Source organism: Apteryx mantelli, chromosome 15, assembly GCF_036417845.1.
Source record: "Apteryx mantelli isolate bAptMan1 chromosome 15, bAptMan1.hap1, whole genome shotgun sequence".
NCBI classification, from domain to species: domain Eukaryota; kingdom Metazoa; phylum Chordata; class Aves; order Apterygiformes; family Apterygidae; genus Apteryx; species Apteryx mantelli.
Genome location: NC_089992.1, coordinates 11,418,160 through 11,437,363, shown reverse-complemented (window position 1 = coordinate 11,437,363; position 19,204 = coordinate 11,418,160). Strand labels below are relative to the sequence as shown.

Genomic DNA, 19,204 nt, shown 5'->3' with positions numbered 1-19,204 from the left:
TCAGCCAGCCAGTATGCAAGCAATAAACAAACTGCCAGTGTATAAACTGGTTGCTATGTTCCTTTTCTAGATAAATTATATGCATTGTATAAGATAATATACCCCTTATTGCTTGATCCCATGCACTATAGCTTCCTGTGCAATAGTACAACAAGTCACCATAGTATACCTTGCTCCTCAAGCAAAAGGAGTAGAAAACTATGCAGCCTACAAAAAAGGAGGAGATGAGATCAATTTTGCATATTTTCCACTATAAACGGATGTCTACATGCTTTTAGGATATGTAAGAGCAGTTGCAGGCACTGATCTTTTCAAGGATTATGCAGTCAAAATCTACGGTGAGAATGAAGGCACTCATGTATGTGTAAGTCCGGAGAGAATTAAGGTTATTACCACATCCTTTCTGAACTCCAAGGGATTTTTTCTCTTGAAGTCACTGGGGCCTGTTTTTTAATTTTAGGGCTTATTTTAAAGCGATAAGTGGCTAGCATCTTGTATGTAAATCTGTTTGAATTTATGATGATTCAAATGCTAATTTCCAGACAGGAAGCTGTTTTTACAGTTTTCTTTTGGGGCATGTCTGAAAGGGATCAGGTTTCCATTTCACTTCAGATACAGCCAGAATCTCTCAGGAACTGCTTTTCCTAGGTTATGGACCAGATAGTGGAGAACTCCTGAGAAGAATAAATTCCATGAGATTTCCACTGATCTTTGAGTTTGGCCTCACTAAATTCAAACACAATATTAGACCTGATTTAGCCTTGAAATGGGTGTGTACACCTAATGCAGACCTAGGACTACTAGCCCAGTTTTGTTTCAAATGATATAGGTTTCCCAAAAGTATTATTTGTAATGAACATTTCTCACTTTAAGAGTAAAACTTTAGTTTGAAAATTAAGAGTTTAAACTAGCTTCTTTCCATGTTAGTAGGTATTATTGTTAACCACATGAGACATTCAGTATATATACACCGTGTAAAATTGTCTGCAAATGTAATTTTGCTACACGATACATTAAACCAGTAACATCTATATTGGGGAGTACAAATGAAGCACAACTTAATATGTATGTCATTCTAATGAAAAGAACAAGAATCATTTTACCAGAAAATTGGTTTCATCTGGATTTGTAATAGAATAGTAGTAAGTTCATTGAACTCAAGCATAGTTCCAGAATAATATTAGTGATATTTCAATCAAAAAATTAATTCAATGTCTTAGCAACAAAATAATTGCTGAGGTTATTGAGGCATGTGTTTAGCTTGCTTATCTTTTTATCATAGCTGGGATGCCAGGTACTTGATTTCTTATAACTGCATGTGTGCTTTCAGCTTTTCTTATAGAAATTTTAGAGAAATAAACTATATAAACTATTCATTATATGCTGTTCAATGAGATTTTCAGTCTTTCTTAAACCCCCTGTTTTATATTTCCATTTTTGTATATACTGTTACATTCTAATGCTATGATGTGCACTATATGGAAGTGTTTAAGATAATCCTTTAGGGTCCTATTCATAGAACAAGTTATTTGGGCCATTTCCCCATAAATTTCACATTCTTATGTGCCAAAAAGTCACTTATACATTTGCCAGAGTGACTCTCCTATAGTCAGAAGAAACACCACTTTGTAACAGATTTGTCCACCTTAACTCCATTATAAACTTTTATTATATGCAGATAATTCTCACACCTGTTCTAAATATTTATCAGATTTTTGTCCTAGCATCCACTTATGAGCTAGCTCATTTATCCCATTCAGCAAATCTTGGCTGAGCTCTGTCTCTTCTAGTCTTATAATACTTAACATTATTTGAGTTGCATAGTCTATCTCTAATCTGTTCAGTTATTTATTTTATTTTTTCTGATTGTAACACTGATGCAACCTCTGTCTCTCATGTCTAGCTCATAGGTTTCTAGCTCAGGTATCTTGATTTTACTAAGTGACCTGAAAAGTGGATAGGAAAAACATAGAACCTGAAGCTAATTTCAGAAAGAAAACAAAATAATGACTTCATCGGATTTGGCTAGGTTTCAACAAAATGAGATTCAAAGAATAAAACTAGACAAAGGACTAGACTTTCTTTGATGTCATCATTTTTACTGGGAAATTTCTTGCCTTCTCTTTTGTGCTTTTTTCAGCATAGTAATTGTTGGCAGAAATCACAGGGTCTGAAGCAACCTTCATATTTTGTTCACGAGTGTTGCTTACAAAGATACAGATTTCCTGGTTTAGCTTTGTTTTCAAAGGCTTAGAGTATTCACTGCCAAAGCTAAAATGATACATTTTGTAAGAAGCCAGCCCTTAAATGCAGGAGTTTTTAATAGTCTGTCACAAAAAGAGTAAGAAAATATATATGTATGTGTGTGTGTGTATATGTATATATATATATATAAAAAACAATATAAAAACCTGCTTGGTAGTCATGTCTGAAGCATTTTTTTCGGATCTATCTGTCTAATAATATGTTCATAAGTCATGACATATAAATAGACTTCATTCCACCACAAGCAAGATCTGAATGGATTATATTGCCAACATTTTCATGTATTAGGCACCATACATATGTCCTCAGCTCTTTATGTGGTGCATGAACCCATGAGTGGCCTGGCTATGTTTCAGTGGCTTGATTGCAAGGGAAAGCTATTGCTGAAATTAGGAAATCTGAAAAATCCTGAAATTGGTAGCAAAAATATTTAACAAACAAGCAAAAACATAGAAATTTTGGAGGGAGGGGGAAATGAAGGAATGGTGTCTGAAATAGGTTAAAACTAAGAAAACAAACAGAATTTAGCTTGTGCCCCCTACATGGTCCTGGCTGACAGTGTGGCATAGCCCATACTGGCTTCACACTTGCCTGCTTCTCCCACATCTTGCCCCTGCTCTTTTCTTTTCTGTTGTTTAAACTCCCTCTCACTTTTCTGACCTACTGAAGTGGAATTAATAGGAAGTTTTCAAGTCTCCTTGTTGTCCTGATTACATTCCTTTCTATGCTTAGTTGTCTTTCTGTTTAGATTACAAACTTCTTTCTTCTTAAAATATATGAACTGTTCCCAGGAAAGCAGGGCTCTGAACTTGGGTTGCTATCCAAATTCTGATGTAATGCAATTGATAATAATTTCAGCCCTTTGATATCCCTTTGTGATGCTCTTTTTATGCTCCTGCTTTTGAACAAAGCTCAAACAGAAAGCAGGTGGAGCTGGCATGGGAACCGAGAGCTGCCACGGTTGCTTTGTGTTCTGTGAAGATGCCAAAAGAGAATAGGGAGATGAGGATTCACTTGCTCTCAAGCAGTCAGGAGATGAGTGGAAGGAAGGAGCTGCACTGTGTTGAATCAATGAGAAACGTATAGTAACCATGGATTGACATCCTGACATTGTGGTGTTTGTGTCTTGGCATTGCATCAACACCTAGTGATAATGAGTTGTAACAGCAGCCTGTCAAAACCCAGCCTCGGGACATCGCTCTGGCTATTTTGCAGATAGCTCTCTAATTCTTTGTGATGAAAATCTTGCTGTGTGGGATTGAATAACACTGCTTTACTCCAAAATATTGCTTCTAACTTTGCTTGAATCTAGCTTCCACTTATTTTTATCCTTAGCTTCTCCTCTATTTGCCACGGTGGAAAGGAACCATATGGTATCCATATGGACTCTGAAGTCCTCTCTGCTTTTTAGATTTACTTTTGTGGAAAATGAGAGGTGACACATAAGATGGAGCCAAATTCTGTTCTCATTTACACCAGTGCAAATTTGGTGAATTTCTCTGAAGTGACACTGCAGTAAATGAGAGAGGTTTCTAACACAGTATTTGCTTGATGTTTTTTAGAAGCTCTCATTTGCAGGATTTTGCTGAGGTAAAACTCAAAGAATTACAGTAACTCTAATTTCTCCTTGTCTTATTCCATTGTTTTATATTTTTAACAAGAATCTGGCTGAAAACAGAATTGTCCCCAATTAAAAATAATACAAAAGGTATTGGCATCATTTTGAGCTATTTTCCCTGTAAGGTGTTAGCACTGGGCAGAGTTTAAAAGCACTGCCAGGAATGCTCAGTGACTTGCTCAGTGCACACTGCAAAAACCCCAGGTGTTGATCAGTAGAGAGACTACTGATTTTAAAAATTATTTTATACAGGCTACAGATTTTTCTAGGTTACTGCTCCCTATGGTGGAAAAAAGCTAAGAAAGTATTAAGCTAACGCAGTACCAGCTTGTCCAGATTGATTCATAAGAACAAAGTGATGTCAGGACCACATTGCTGAGGGTGTCAGAGTGGAATTCCTACCTTTCTCATCGAGGTTTAAATCTACGGTACTGTGTAATGCACTCGCAATTTCATTAGTGTTTTTTGGGGAAGGTTCAGTTCCCTGATAAGGTTGAAGCGTTGTTCAGGAGTGAGTATCGATAACTAATACTTAGTAATAAGTTCCATGAGTTCAGTTGACACATCACAATCTTTCAGTCTTATATCCAATGAAAACAAAACTTTGTTAATATCAGCCTCACATCTGGCTTATATGTGCAGTCGGAATTCTTGGAAGAATATCCTTTCAGTCTAGCATACGGACTGTTTGACGCTGGACATACTTTTAAATGAAGTCTTTAGTGAGAGGTTGTTTGACACACTAATTCCTTTGACAGCACTTTACCAAGGTTATTTTCCAATAAATCAGTGTTCATCTCCATTCCTGTCACTGTAGTTTAATATTAACATAATTGTTTGGGTGCAATGTTTTATGTAGAAAAAATGTTTTAGAATATTTTATTTCAAAGTTTGTTAATAAGGCATTTCTCATATTTAGTATTTCTGCTGTATATTTTGAGCTCTATGTGGGAGAAAATACTGAACTGTCTTATTAGAACTTGAGTTATATAATCAATAGTTTCTGACTTGAAGTATATTTTATTTCAAGTTTTACTGTTTCCCATGAGGTGAAGATGTCATGTAATTAGTCTAAAGGACTAAGGACTGAAAGTTCTGCTGTCTCCTCCTAATGATTTTGCCCCCTTTCTGAGTGATACTGAACGATTCATTAGACACATTTTTATTTCTTTATTTATAGGTAGCTATAATATGTCTTTCATTACTTGTGACATATGAACTGATGTATAAGTGCAGAGTGCTCTGCAATCCTTAAGTTGGTAAAGCTATTGAAAAGAGAAGTATTAAATGTCAGAGATCTCATTATAGTCATTCAAAAGACATAGATTCCTTTAGAAACTAATTCTTATTACAGAACCAGACTCTAAAACTGAATGTGCTACATAAAGTGTTGAAAAAAGTAGTATTGTTAATTATGGTCCTATATTAATTGTGCTATTTTTACTGGCATATGGTTACCTACACTGCAAGCAATGGATTAAGCAGCATAAATTGTTTTAATATTCACAACAGAGCTTTACAATATGGAATATTTGTAGCATATAAATATAGCACATCAGTTTTTGAACGAAGCCTGCCTAAACAGATTCTGTATAATTCATCAGATAACTTTATTACAAATGTGTAGTCTTTCCTTTTATAAAAAATGACTTCCTTTTGGCTTGTTTTTAGGACTGCCCTTCAGATGTTGGTGACTTTAGAGCACAACAGTGTTCAGCCTACAATGATGTCAAATACCAGGGACATTTTTATGAGTGGATCCCTGTATATAATGATCCTACTGCACCATGTGCCCTTAAGTGTCAAGCTCTGGGAAAGAACTTGATTGTGGAGCTTGCCCCAAAAGTGCTGGACGGTACTCGATGTAATATTGAATCCTTGGATATGTGCATCAGTGGAATATGCCAGGTATGTCCATAATGTGAATCTAAATGTGCACTGTGCTGTGAGGCATTTTGCATGTGAACTGTGCTTTTTTCTTGTTATTTTTTATCTTTATGTCTCAGTTTGCTTTGAAAGTATCCGCAAGTACTGCCAGATTGATTGTAGGTACCTACATCTTTCTCTTGTACACAGAAGTTCCTGACTGCCTTGGCCATTGATATTTTGTAGGTCAATAACATTCAGCACTCTCCTATCTATACTGTAATATTTAGTCATGTAAAAAACTTACTGAAACTAGTTATAGCTTTCTAATTCCTAGCATGTCTGTCAGAGAGGTGCCAGGGAATGATGGAATTACATAGTCTTCAGTGTCACTCTACTCTTTCTCTGAATCTTGTATCTCATGAAGTCTGTTAACAAGAAAATTTGATATTTTATGGGATCCAGACTGGAATGGCAGTTGTGTGTGTGTATATGTGTATTTGTTGTATGCATTACTGTTGCCTCTTCATTCTGTGAAGAAGTTCCCGGACCATGCAGTGAATATGCCTACATTAGTAGTAGTTTTTTCAAGAAGGTAAATTCCAAAGATCTAAATCTTAAAATCTGAAGATTCCTAAGATACATTCATAATTTATAGATTTAATTTCTTTAAAGAAGGACCTGCTTCTGCCAAAAACATTAAAAATAACGAACAAGGTGCTCTTGGCTGCCAAACTCTTGGTTAATAGCCCCGCATCTGGGGTGTCCTCTGATGAAAGAGGTAATCTCAGGCTTTCAGGATCCAAGCTAGATACTGATGTGAATCTGATAATTGGCTCAGAAACTCAGAGTATCAGAATGAACTTGGTTGGCAAATTGATAATACTGCACATTGAACCTGCTGAAGCTTCTTCCTTGCCTTGTTTTCATCTCCAGGTTTAGCACATTGTCAGGAGGTGTTGCGTCTTTATGGGCAGACCTGGATCAGGAGACATAGCCTCCTGATGATCTTGAGGTAAAGAGAGACAGTTCTAGCTATTCTTTTTATGTGGACCAGCATAACATCTCAGTACTTTGTGCTGCCTTAATAACTGGAGAACAGATATGCATGAGGGAGGGTCATACTCCTTTGGTACTCTTGTCTCTGATTATCATCATTTGTCGCAGTTTTAGTTGTAGCCATCCGATAAGCATTCAGATGGGCATCATGCCTAGTTCCACCCAGTCCTACCCAGACTTCCCTCTGCGTCTGCTTAGTCTCTGTATCATCACCTTTCCTGCCTGAGCTGAAAGGCTTCTGGCAGTTGGAAGCAGATATGGGACTTGTGCTTGCACAGACACGAGGCGTGTACAAATGTGCCCTGCATGCCTGATTATAAGAGGCCCCTGTAGGTGTTATTAATGGCTTAAATAATATAATTACTATTTGAACCAGTTCCAGTTTCCTTGGAACAGGTTGTTCTTAGCCCCAGTCACTCAGGGTGGTAAGCATTATTACAGAGGGTGAATCAGTGTATGTTGTGATTGAATGTGAGCATGGATGTGATTGTTAGTATCTTTTTACCGGGAATCTACCTTTCTAGATATATTTATTATTGAAGTTACGTTATTGATTTTAGCTGGTATAAAAAGAGAGGTAGAATATTTGAGTCTTGCCAGCTTTGCCCGTGTCTCATTAACAAGGAAATATTGTGCTCTGAATTTTTATGAACAGAGCAATTTTATACAGAATGGATATGTTATTGCAATTAGTTTCCTTTTCTGCAAGTGGTTGTTGCTCTGCTAAATGCCTAAAATGTGTGTAACTCAAAAAAATGCAGGATATGGCCCAGTGAGCAAAAGCTCTGTTACAGGGGAAAACTTGATACATTTGGCAGAAGACTGGTGCATGGATTACAGCACCACTAATATACTCTCTGGATCTTACTGTGGGTTTTATGTGGCTTCTATGTATACTGCACTTCCAATACCAGTCGTGCCAATGCATAGTGCATCTGCTACCTCTGAAATAGAAGAAGAATTCCTTACAGTTGTCCCCTTGAAGAAACAGCATTTGTCCATAGTACTTCACAGTGATATCCAACAGTGTTCACTACCCATCACATTTAAAATAGGATATACCTCTATAAACTCTGGAACTACTTGCCAAATAACACATTTCTTTTGCATTATTCTTAGCAGTGTCTCTTCTTCTAACACAAGCTTTCACCCTGGAGGATAGTAAAGCTCTTTGCAGTTGATATGTCTGCAGCAGCCTTTGCTGTTTGTGTCCATTGTAGCACAGAAGCATCATGCTGCATCTAATGGAGCTCTAGGTTTTTAAGGCTCATGAGACTCCTGCACAGAGGGGGGCTGCCCTGTGGGAAACCCTGTGGGGTTTCCAGTGCCTCCCGTGGTAACCTCCAACATCCACCAGCTTGCAGGACGTAGCATGAAATTCACTTTGTCTAGGATAGATCCAGTTTTGTGAAGAACTGTTGAAATATGTATTGAAAAGGGCTGCCTTAAATGTTTCTTTTTAGTGTTTTGCAGTATTCCTGTATGTATATCTGACATCAAATACTTGGAAATTTAAATAATCGGTTTTTAGAGTAATCTGAGTAGTGGTGCAAGAACTTAATCATTCCAGAAGCAGACACTGGAGCTCTGTTGCACTGTTAATGAGAATGGATTTCTTTTCTCCATCTCTTTCATTGTTTCTTTTTTTTCATTATTTCATCTAATTTCACAAAAATATTTTTCAGTGTGAGATAACATCTGCTGGAAAAAAATACGTGGTTAGGATGTGTTCTGTGCTGTGATTTATGAGATTTAGTGATTTTTATAACTTGATCTAATCCCATAAGCTGTTAGGCACTTTCACTGTATTTCCTCTAAGTCACTGCTATTTCTGAGGTAGTTTTGCACAAAAAGAAATTTCCTCCTTTAAAATCTGCTTGCGTTTGCTCGTTCAGGTCTTGCACGAATAGTTTAAAGGTTTTTCTAAATTGCTCATTTTTCATCAACACTTGCAATTTTATTTACCAAGTACAGTTATTGATTTCATGGCCTTTAAATTCTTGGGTCTTTTCAATAACCTTTTATCCTTAGTGGACTGTTTGGGGGATCGAGTGGAAAGATTGGTTTCTTATTTAAAAAAAAAAAAAAAAAAAAAAGCCTACCTGGGGATTTCCTCAGAAGCTGACACAGATCTCTGTTCCTACTCCTGTTTAAGCACAAAAAGAAAACAAACTGACACCTAATCTTTCCTGGAAAAATGTGGTTGTGGAGTCAACTGCTGTTAAGAGAGAGACAGCAAAAACTGTGATTCTCCACAATTGTTGCTGTAGGATCAGTCTGTTAGGTTCTGACATATACTTGGCACAGCCTGCAAATTACTTGGCAAGTGTTTTCACAGTTAACTCATCTAAATAAACATGTCATGCTGCTGATGTGGATATCTTTGCTTTTATGCCTGGGAGCACCAAAGAGTTACTATGAGGAGACTGGCCTGCCTCAGTCCCTTTCCAACTGTTGCTGATTTTGCTCATTTATTGCCTCAGAAAGTTGGCAGGTTTATTAGACCTCAGTTCCCCTCACCACCATACACACATGAGCTTCATTTCGCTTTCATTTGTTTTCTTATTCTTGCTAAGGTAGAGTTGTGTCACTAAGTCTAGCGCTCCTCACAGTCTTGCTCAGCCTCCCTCCTTGGCAGAGGGTGAGTTTACGGGGCATTAAGGTCTCCTTGTCCAGCTGCAGCTCTGATTCTTTGCACTTCCCTTCACAAGGAGGATCAAACTCAATGAAGCAGTGTCAACGAAAGCTGTGAGGCAATGAAACTGCTCTTTGGATAACCAAACTTTCAGGCTTCGGGGGGAAGTACAATCTGAAGGCAGTGGAGCAGGGAAAAGTTTAATGGGAAATTAATAAGATATTTTGGGGTTGCTTGAGGCTTAACTCAGCCAAACCATATGGTCATGTTTTAGCCTGCTACTGCCTTGCTTCTGTTACCAAAGCAAATATCTGGGGCTGTTAAGTGGGGACAGGTCAAAACTTCACTGTCGGGAGGATTTTCACACTTAACTTGCTTGATATTTTGCTAGTCTCTGCACAACTCCCAATACGTTTTTTCACATAATATATTCCTGTTGTGCCCATCTGGATGTGGGTGGAGACATTTAAAAACATCTGCATGTCAGACACATGTGGGCAACATTTACCCGGTTGCTCCGCCTGCCTTGGGGCCTTCCCTCTGCTTGTTTTTTATTTTTAATTTGCAGGGACCTGTTTTCTCTACCAAAATGCAGAATGGGGTCGTATTAGTTTCAGTACCTGAGATGATAGTTACAGTGATAATTTTCCTAATCTGGAACAATGTGTTTGGGCAATAAATACAGGCATCACCCAAAAAATCTGGAGTCCTGAGGAGCAGCCTGAGTAGTTTGGACCTAGGCTGTCACAATTAGGTCAAAGATGATGTAAATCCTGCAGTGAACTTTCCATTTAGTGTCAGCGAGTGTTTGTGCTCCAAAAAAGGCAGACACTACACTACGCTTTGTAGCATATGGCATAAATTTAGCTGACATCCGAACACATCCCACATGGCGAGAGCCATTGAATTCTGCCATATTAATTCCATTTGGTCACGTGTCGTGAGATGCCATGGAGGCATCTCTCGCACTTGCCACCAAAGTGCACTTGCTCTTGATGTAAATATCCCTCCAATTTTTCCATTGTGTACAGGTATTGTAAACTTTTGGAAGTCTGTCACACAGCTTTTTCATGATCGGTGAGGTTTGTTCATGCTTAAGACTTAAAATCATACCAGATTAAGTTTTTCTGAATCTGACTCCCTTTATTCTGAGAGCTGCTTTCTCAAAATGCTAATTTATTTTGTGTACTTTACCTTTGGGCTCCTGTAGATATTTCTTTATGTGTCTGTAAATACATTAAAGAAATGCCCATGATGGACAAGAGGTTTGGGGTTCAGATACTTAGAAAAGAACATTTACCCTCCATCTAATATTACTGCAGATGTGCAAAGCTCAGTGTCTCCCAGCAAAAAGCGTTGCAAATGGTAAATTATTTCAACTTGTATTCTTAGTAAAATATATTTAGGAAATGGATCTACAAATGTTTTTTTGTATGTCTAGTTCCTAATTTTTCATTCTTATAATACATAATGAGGCATTGAAGAATATTTTATGTTTCAAGGAGAGGTTTCATTCCTTAAAAATATAGGCATTTCTCTTTTGTTCTTCCCTCAATTACTGAAGGATTTAATAGGAATTTCAGGAGATACATATCTAGACAGCTATTTATCTTTTAATTCTTCCACTTTAAGCAAATCATGCTGGGGGTGATGTTATTAAATACGACCTTTCTGTAAGATGTTAATCAGGCAGAGTAGTTAATCCTCAGTTAAATAACAGTTTTAAAAAAAACCCCACAATGTAGGCTTTTTCTTTCTTATTTTTGAATATTGTCTTTTCCACCTATTGAGCCTTCAAACCTCAAGTAACTCATTCATGGGAGGAACTGATTTCACGGTAGCTTTGTGTTAAGTTGGCCTTTACACTCAACTAGCATTCTTTCCTGAGTGCCATTAAGTAGCAAATGAATGGGCTGCAAGTACATTTTGGAGCATGAAGATGCATCCGTTGTAACAGACCTTCATTAAAGAAGTTTTCTTGAGTAAGGTTTCTACACCTCTGGTAAAATTTTGCTGCTTATGTCTGGGAGTAACAGCATGTTCCTTTTAAGTGCTGCATGTTACTGTCATAGTGTCAACGGAGAAGAGGGACCCCTTATCCTTATTAGCACAATATATCTGCACAGTATTGAATGCCCTAAAGAGTTAAATATTTAAATAGATAAGAAAGAAAAATTCTGAGGAAAGGATTGTTATCCCCATTTTGAAGGCCGGAAATGGTGGCACAGAAAGCAGGTGCCCAGACAGCTGAGTTGCTGTGGCATCCATGTGTCCTAGGGAACGTAAAGCAGCCATGGGAGAGTACTGCACTTGGAGATGTTTCCACAGTGAAGCAGTTGCTGGATTGTGTGTCTGCTGACTTGTTCTTCCGGATGTGGAGACCTATATCTGTGTGCATGTAACTGCAGGCACGAGCATTGGCAGGCTGGATCTTACCCAGAGAGACGGAGAGTTACTTGTGTAGATACCACGGACCTGTCTGGCCCTAGTAGTCCAGTCTTCATATGACTGCACGTATGTGTATGCCATATCTCATAAGCTCAGGAGAGCCGGATCTCCAACAGCAATGCCATTGGTGATGCCAAGCGGTGGTGGTTCTCCAGAAGTCCCATTGCAGGATGGGGCTGTGCTGAGTGCCGGTCACTGTGTCCTGCCGAAGACAGCAGCGTCACCCTCTGCACCCCAGCCGGCTGCCGTCCGCTCCCAGACGAGCAGCTTGGCTGTGCCCGTGGCAGCCCCTCGTACAGCTGCGCTGGGAGAGCTTTGCTTGGACGCTTCAGTGTCACAGCCCCCCTCAGAGAGGTGTTTGCTAGAGATGGTGGTGTTGGCAACGGGAGGGAGCGCTTCTGCTGCAGGTAGCAGTATGATGCTCCAAGACATTGAAGAATTCTTTGAAAGTCCTTGTTTGCATTTTGTAGCTGCCCAGTGCTGCTAGAAACTGTCATCTCTTTTCAGATCTTCTCTTATTCTCCATGCTACTGTTTCTTACGGAGAAATACCACCCACAGGGATTTCTTATTATCTACACACTTATCCCTTCTGGTCAGATAAATGGTGGATTCTCTCTGCTCTCCATTTCGCCCTATCTCTACTCCTTTTTATTCTAAGTGGTTCTGTCTGCCAAGTTTTGTTTTGTTTTAGTTAGATGTGTACACATGTGGTTTTACTTCCAGCTTTGCAAGGTACTAAAGCCTGTGAACAGTGATAAAGTCCATAGAGCAACTCAAGAGTTGTTCTTATATCTTGTTGAACTAGAGCCCGAGTCACCTTCAAATCCCCCAGATTCACCTTCCTCTAGCAAGGCAAACTTGGCTGGACCCAGCTGGAAAAGCGGCAAAGTAACCTGATTCCATATAGTAATGTATTTTTTAAAAGCTTTCTCACAAATTAGAAGCCCAATAGGAATTTGTGTCCTATCCTCTGTGTGTGTGTATATATATATAATTGGAAACTGTGTAGAAAGGGGTACTTGCTCCCCTGCTGGGTGGTCAAATAATCTCTCAGTTGCCTTAGCATGTGATAGATCCTGTAGTAAGAGTTAAATGTTTTGGAAACACTCGGTTTTATTTGATGGAAGTGGATTTACAGAATTGGGGAACACTCTTTAGCCTCTTGCCTTCAAGATATAAAATATTCACAGAAATATGTGGGAAGTCTTTTTAGGACCCCTTTAGTATGCAATGAATTTTACGCAGTGTATTTTTTATCTTCTCTTTCTTTTATTACCTTACATTCTTTTCCTCTGTATTGGTGACTGGGGAATTTAAACATCATGTTGTGTCTCCTCATGCCCGTCATTCTCACTTTATGCCTCTGTTCACTGAGCTTTACGTTTTGACTCCCTTTGCTGGCTTTACTCCCTGCTTTCTCATCAATGTACAACTGAACATACACAGAGGAAAACTTCTTACTCTCACCGCCAGTAATACCAGTTCAACTGGACAACTGGGATAGCTGCTTCCTGTGGCTGTCAAGTGGTGGGTTGGGATAGCTGCTAATCAGCGTACATACGAGGTCCCTGCAGAGGCGGTATTCGCTTTATTAACATATGCTGAAGCCCGTGTCAGCTTGTCTTTGCTGCTGCTGACCTGTGCTGGCTCGCTGCAGGGACGTGAGACCTTGTGCTGGTCAAGGCTGCGTTAGGCTGAGCTTAGATATAAGCAGGCAGCGTGATATCTGGGAGAGGTCTGTGTGAGGACAAAACCATGACTCAGTCCAAGGTGAGAATAAACCAGAAATTGAAAATGTTGCTGAAAGCTAACATAGCACACTATGGGCTTGCTAGCAGAGGTTTTTGCCTTCAAAAACGATGGGAAGTGACCTTCATAACTGTAAGGAAATTCTGGTATCTCTCCCTCTTTTTGTCAGAAGCAATTACTTGTAGATTATAAGCGTGGGAAAGAGGCAGTGGGAGTCTTTTCTTTATATTCTCTACATGGTCATATTTTATCTGCATAGGAATAAACTGCAGGCTGCAGTTATCACAAAGCAGTGGATGTGAGCACAGATTACAAAGTAAATGGCTGGATGGGCTTTGAATGGTGCAGCTGCTGGATTTTTAGAACAGTGCAAAGATGCATGGGAAATATTGAATAAGATGCAGCATGACTGCCACGTGATGGACTTAATACTTGTGTTTTTATTACCATAAATTTCCATAGCTCTATTTAAAATTCGGTATTTGTTGTGTAGATGCAGACGTCCCTAACATCTGCCTGTATTGTGACTCTGTGGTAAGACAAGTGGAGCAGGAGAAAATGCAACAAATAGCTGACGTTGATGCAAGAAGAACCATGTACTATGGTAGCACCTGTTAGTACAGCTTTTAATATTTCTGTGTTTGGGATTTTGTGCATGTGTGGGTGTGTCTGTGTTTGTAGAAATAGAAATCCTTTTTCCCTGTCCAAGATCCTGAGAATTTTAATTTCCCCTGTTCAGGGTGATTCTAAAAAATGGCAATAGGAATTTGTCTCAGTGAGCATGTAAGGATTTTTCATAATTTTCTTGTTTTCTTTTACTAGCAGACATTGAAATAAAACATGTGTCCCTTAGTCAAGTCACAAGACTTGGAGGAGATACTTTTGCCAGAAATAGTTCTGAGGATATCTTGTATTTTGTACAGTGCTGACAACCGTTAAAAGTATGTGGCTGTTTTTCTTAGTTCCATTTTAATCTTAATTCTGATCTCTTGTAAGGTTGACATAAATAGATTGGTTATGAGAACTGCTGTCCTGGTGGCAGGGCAGTCACATCACTTGATTGAATCTGTTTGGTGTAATAGCCTACTTTCTTTCAATATTTTTCACATCTTGACAAATTTCATAGGAAGTGGAAACAAATCCCATCTAGTCCGTGCAGTATTTGCTACCTTTGAGCAGGTCAGTGGCCCAGCTAACACAGGATTCATCTACTAAGATCGGCCAGCAACAGTTCTGGTATAGGAATATTTTAAAATGAAAACTGCTGGGCAACACACACTAAGATATTGGAGACTGGTCAGGCCTTGAAGGAAACAATCCCCTGTAAAATAACTCTATTGCTTTCTTGTGAAGAAGTATAAATATTACCTCCATTTGAGCATGTTGCAGTGTGGCTCCTTGCCGAGCAAAAATATTTCTTTCATGGTTCAAACACTGTGTTGTATTGGAGATTTTCCTTTCAGTTATGTGCCAGGTCTTCTGCTTTGGGTGAATTTCACTAAAAGCCATTTATACCTTTGTATTAAATTCCATTAGCAGTATATTTCGTGAGCACACGCAGTTATGCATCTTTTGAAATAGCCAGGCCAATGGAAACCCCAAAGTGCTAATGTACGCAGAGTAGACTCCATTTGGATTTCCCCAAGCATTGCCAGGCAACTAGAAGGATGCTAATTGTGTCACTGTGAGAGGTCGCTGAATTGATTTTTCTATTTTTATTTTCTTAAAAGCAATCACTTTAAAAAAGAGCATCGCTCCCTGCCATTGAGCTGCCACTTCCCCAGTTAAATATGGAACCCTGAGAAGCATAATGAACTGAGGCATCATTTTAATGGCATTGCTAGACAGCTCTAATACGTGAGGGTCTCTATGAATCAAAAATCGATCAGAATCAGTTGAGAATAATAAACTAGTATTTAAATATATAACTTTTTCAATGTGAATGTTTGTGGGATGTTTGCTGAATATTTAAATAGTCCCCCTGCTAAAGAGCTTAGTCTAAGACGCAGTAGGTAGAGAAAAAGAATGGCACTAGTGCAACTTTAATCTGAATGTTTCATAGAATTTATGTATCTGTCACAAATAAAAATAGCAGCAATTTATTTGCTTGTGGCCACTTCTATTAGGAGAACTCAGTATGTTTGTTTTTTCTGGCTGTACCTGGATTCCTGGCTCCAGAGGACCAGGGAAGGGGGCAAGCCCTTTTCTAAAGAGAAAGGTTGGAGAATATAATTTCATACTTACAATAGTAATAATGATACTTCACACTTAAATGGTGCTTGTTATGCACATATCCCAGTGTTTCTACTCGTTTCCCATCAGTATTCTTTTTCTCTGGAGTGGGTGCATGTCTTTGGGCTCTCTACTCTAAATATGTAATTCTGAGTCTTTAGCATCCCAGAAACATTTTTATAATTGATGGTTCACCTCCCTGAAGTGAATGTGTTACACAAAAATGGGGTCATGCCTATTTGCAAAGAGAGTGCCTGCACATGGGAGTGAGTGGTCAGTAAAGGGAATAACAAAGTTAAGGAGGTCTAAAGCGAGGGTCTAACAAGGAAAAGAAATTTCAGAGCCTGATCCGGCACTGAGCTCCGCGTAGGCAGCTCTAGTCAGTGTTTGTATTTATGTTCATTAAGGGGAGACTCTGAAAGGGTTTGCAGGATTTTCACTGGAGTCCCTTTTTGCTAAATTGGAATCCTAGTTAAAAATCTACCACTTTGCAGTCCTGTTCATTTTGTCATCATAATTAACTATAAACAGCTGTTTAAGAAAGGAAAATCCTTGAATTTGACAGATCGTATGATGACTTTCACAACTAAAAAATTAACATGCTACATTCATTTCTTTGTTTAAGTCTAATTCCTCAGCTGAAACCCTACTAAGTGAATAAGAGCCATAGAAAAGCTGTTGGAGCTTTGGAGTGATTTCTGGATTCGTATTTGTAAAAAATATTTATGTTGTTCCATAGTCACCTCTAATATATCAGCAGCAATTTCATCTTTCTCTTTCATTTGTATTATTATGTTTTATACCCCGACCTTTTACTCTTCCTTTGCCTTCCTGAACTTCATGAACTATTCTAAGCATGCTACAAAATATTTAACACCCCTCAGTTTTGTCTTTCACAATAGCATTACATACTAGCATCTAGTTTACAGTTCTTTTAAAGGAGATGAAAATTTCAGCTCTCTTCACTGCCTAACCAAATGCTTTCTCTCCTAGCTGCTTGTGACAAGACAATATTTTTCTCTTGCATAGTTCTGTTTTTTCTTTGGAAGAACAGAGCCAAATAACATGTTCAGGTTCTGTTCTAAAACAGTCACGGATCACACCATTTTCCAAAAACAATTCCAGCCTCTCTGAAGTCATGGGTAACCCATAAGGCTGATTTATTAAATGCACAATATACCTGCTCCTCAAAACTTTTTTATATTAAATTTCCACTTATTTTTCATCCTGTTACATATTGGTCAGTATTCTCCCAGCTCGGTTTGTGTGGGAGAACTCACTTGCAACCTAATCATTAGAGTACTTGTGGTTTCTTTTTTAATGATAATATTTATGACTGAATTTTTTTAGTGTGAAAGGGTCCCAGTTCTTCCATTATACAGTTTGTATTGTCACTTGTTTCATTTATATAGTCTATGTTAAAATTACCTAATATAATTATTTTTGACTATGGCCTAAAAGCCTGCAGATGTTCTCCCATTCTGCCTATAATATTTATAGCTGATCCCTTTGCTCTGTAAACAGCTAGCAATGTGGGTTAAATTAACCCTAACAAACATTTAATCGTGAAAATCATGTGACCTCTCTGGCTTGCTGAGATGGTGTGTAGAGCTGAGGGTTTTTTTTTTTTAATTTTCTCTTTTTCTTATCCTTGTTGCAGTTTTGCATGCAAATACACAGGTGCTCTGTTTAAAATGGCTCTTGAAATACCTTCTTTGTTTTTTAAATGAAGTTATTGGCTAAAATATTAATACCTTAATTGATGTTTGGTGCCAAAATACTGTATTCAGATGCTGGGGGCCTGATTTCCAAAGCTATAGTGGACCTTGCAGCTTTCTGTTATTTTGGCAAGATCTACAGTTAACCAGCTTGTCTAAAAATACTCTTTTTTTTTTTTTTAAGGCACTTACAAATAAACATATAAAAGACTAACACTAGGCACTCAAGTTTGACATATACCATATTCTTGATGTATAGTTTACTCACTAAAATTCTGGGGTAGCAACACTTACTGAATTAGCTCTAAATTTGAGACCAGTCCCATCGAAACCTGTAGGATTTTTTGGGTGCTTAATGTTAAACAAAGTCTGAAATTCTATACTAACTGCAGGCCTAAACTGTGATCCTAATCTGTGTTATCTTCTAAATACTTATATTCGTAATAATTGATGCAAACAGGATCTTGGAAGGAAGGCCACAGAGGGTGAATGCATCTGGTTGAATGTGCCACCTTTGCAGGCAGAGGAGCTGTAAAGATTTTCCCACATCTAAGTCTCTTCTATAGCAGCTATCCTGCCTGTTTTTCTGGGGGTGTTTGAGTATTATTAAAAAAAAAAAAAGTAATAAACATGAAACAGTCCCCTGAAGTATTCTGTTGTGCTGATTACCCTTTTCCTTGCATTTCACTTTGGACATAATAGTGCCTTTTGTTCACACGGTTGTATTTTTGTTATATGTAGTAAGACTTTGTTTTCATAGTGACTGTGTATTATGGCCCAGCTATACTGTATGTTTATTATCATCATGTTGGGCTTTAAGGAGCTGGACTTGGAAGTCCTCTGCTTGCTCATCACCCTCCTCCCACCAAAGCCTTACAGGCTCTGTAGCCTACAAACATACAATAGTTTAAACTAATAAAACCAGCAATTTCTCACATGGAGTATTACAATGTACAGCTTAATTTGCCTTTTGAGAATTAATTGATGAGTGAATAAACATATTCTTAATATTCAGAAAATGAGATTATGCTGTAAAGTGGAAATGTGTTTGTGGGATCTGCAGAGAGATTATATTTGCAGTAGTCCTAACAATTTACCTCCGTGTGCTAGTGTTATCTTTATGTGAATAAGAGCAGGAGAAGCAGTTGGGGAGCAATAAATATTTTTAAAAGCCTACTCTAGAGGAATACAAACTCTCAACTACCTGTATGGTCCCCATCACTGCCACATGTGAGTGTTTCAGGATCTTTAAGGACATTTAGTATTGCAGCGTCTCTGCGAGGTGGGGAATTGCAGTCGTACCTCCGTCACGGGAATGAGCGGAGCAGCAAGGAAGGGAGAAGGGAGTTTTCAGCGCTCGGAAAGGAGCCCTGTTGTGGAGCGGGGAGCTGAAAGGGAGTTGTCAAGGCTAAGGCCAATGTGTCAAGCACTGAATTATTATGCCCTTTGAAATTATATCTGCTTTCTGATTCACACAGGGGTGCAGTCAGCTTCTGCTGCTCGGGTTCTGTTGTTTTCATTCAATTCTCAATAGCAATTGATAAAATAGGAAGATAAGCTTGTTTTGAGTCATTTGTGCACTGTTTTTTTTTCTTGTTGGTTCTTTTCTTTG

At 38.5% G+C, this 19,204-nt stretch overlaps 1 protein-coding gene across 1 annotated transcript in view; it reads left to right on the top strand.

Annotated features, from left to right (window-relative positions):
- Positions 1-19,204, top strand: part of ADAMTSL3 (ADAMTS like 3) — a 199,680-nt gene that overhangs the window by 94,501 nt on the left and 85,975 nt on the right. The window contains exon 6 of the mRNA XM_013957291.2: positions 5,555-5,791. Within this exon, the coding sequence (XP_013812745.2) occupies positions 5,555-5,791 (237 nt within the window). The remainder of the gene's footprint in view (positions 1-5,554; positions 5,792-19,204) is intronic.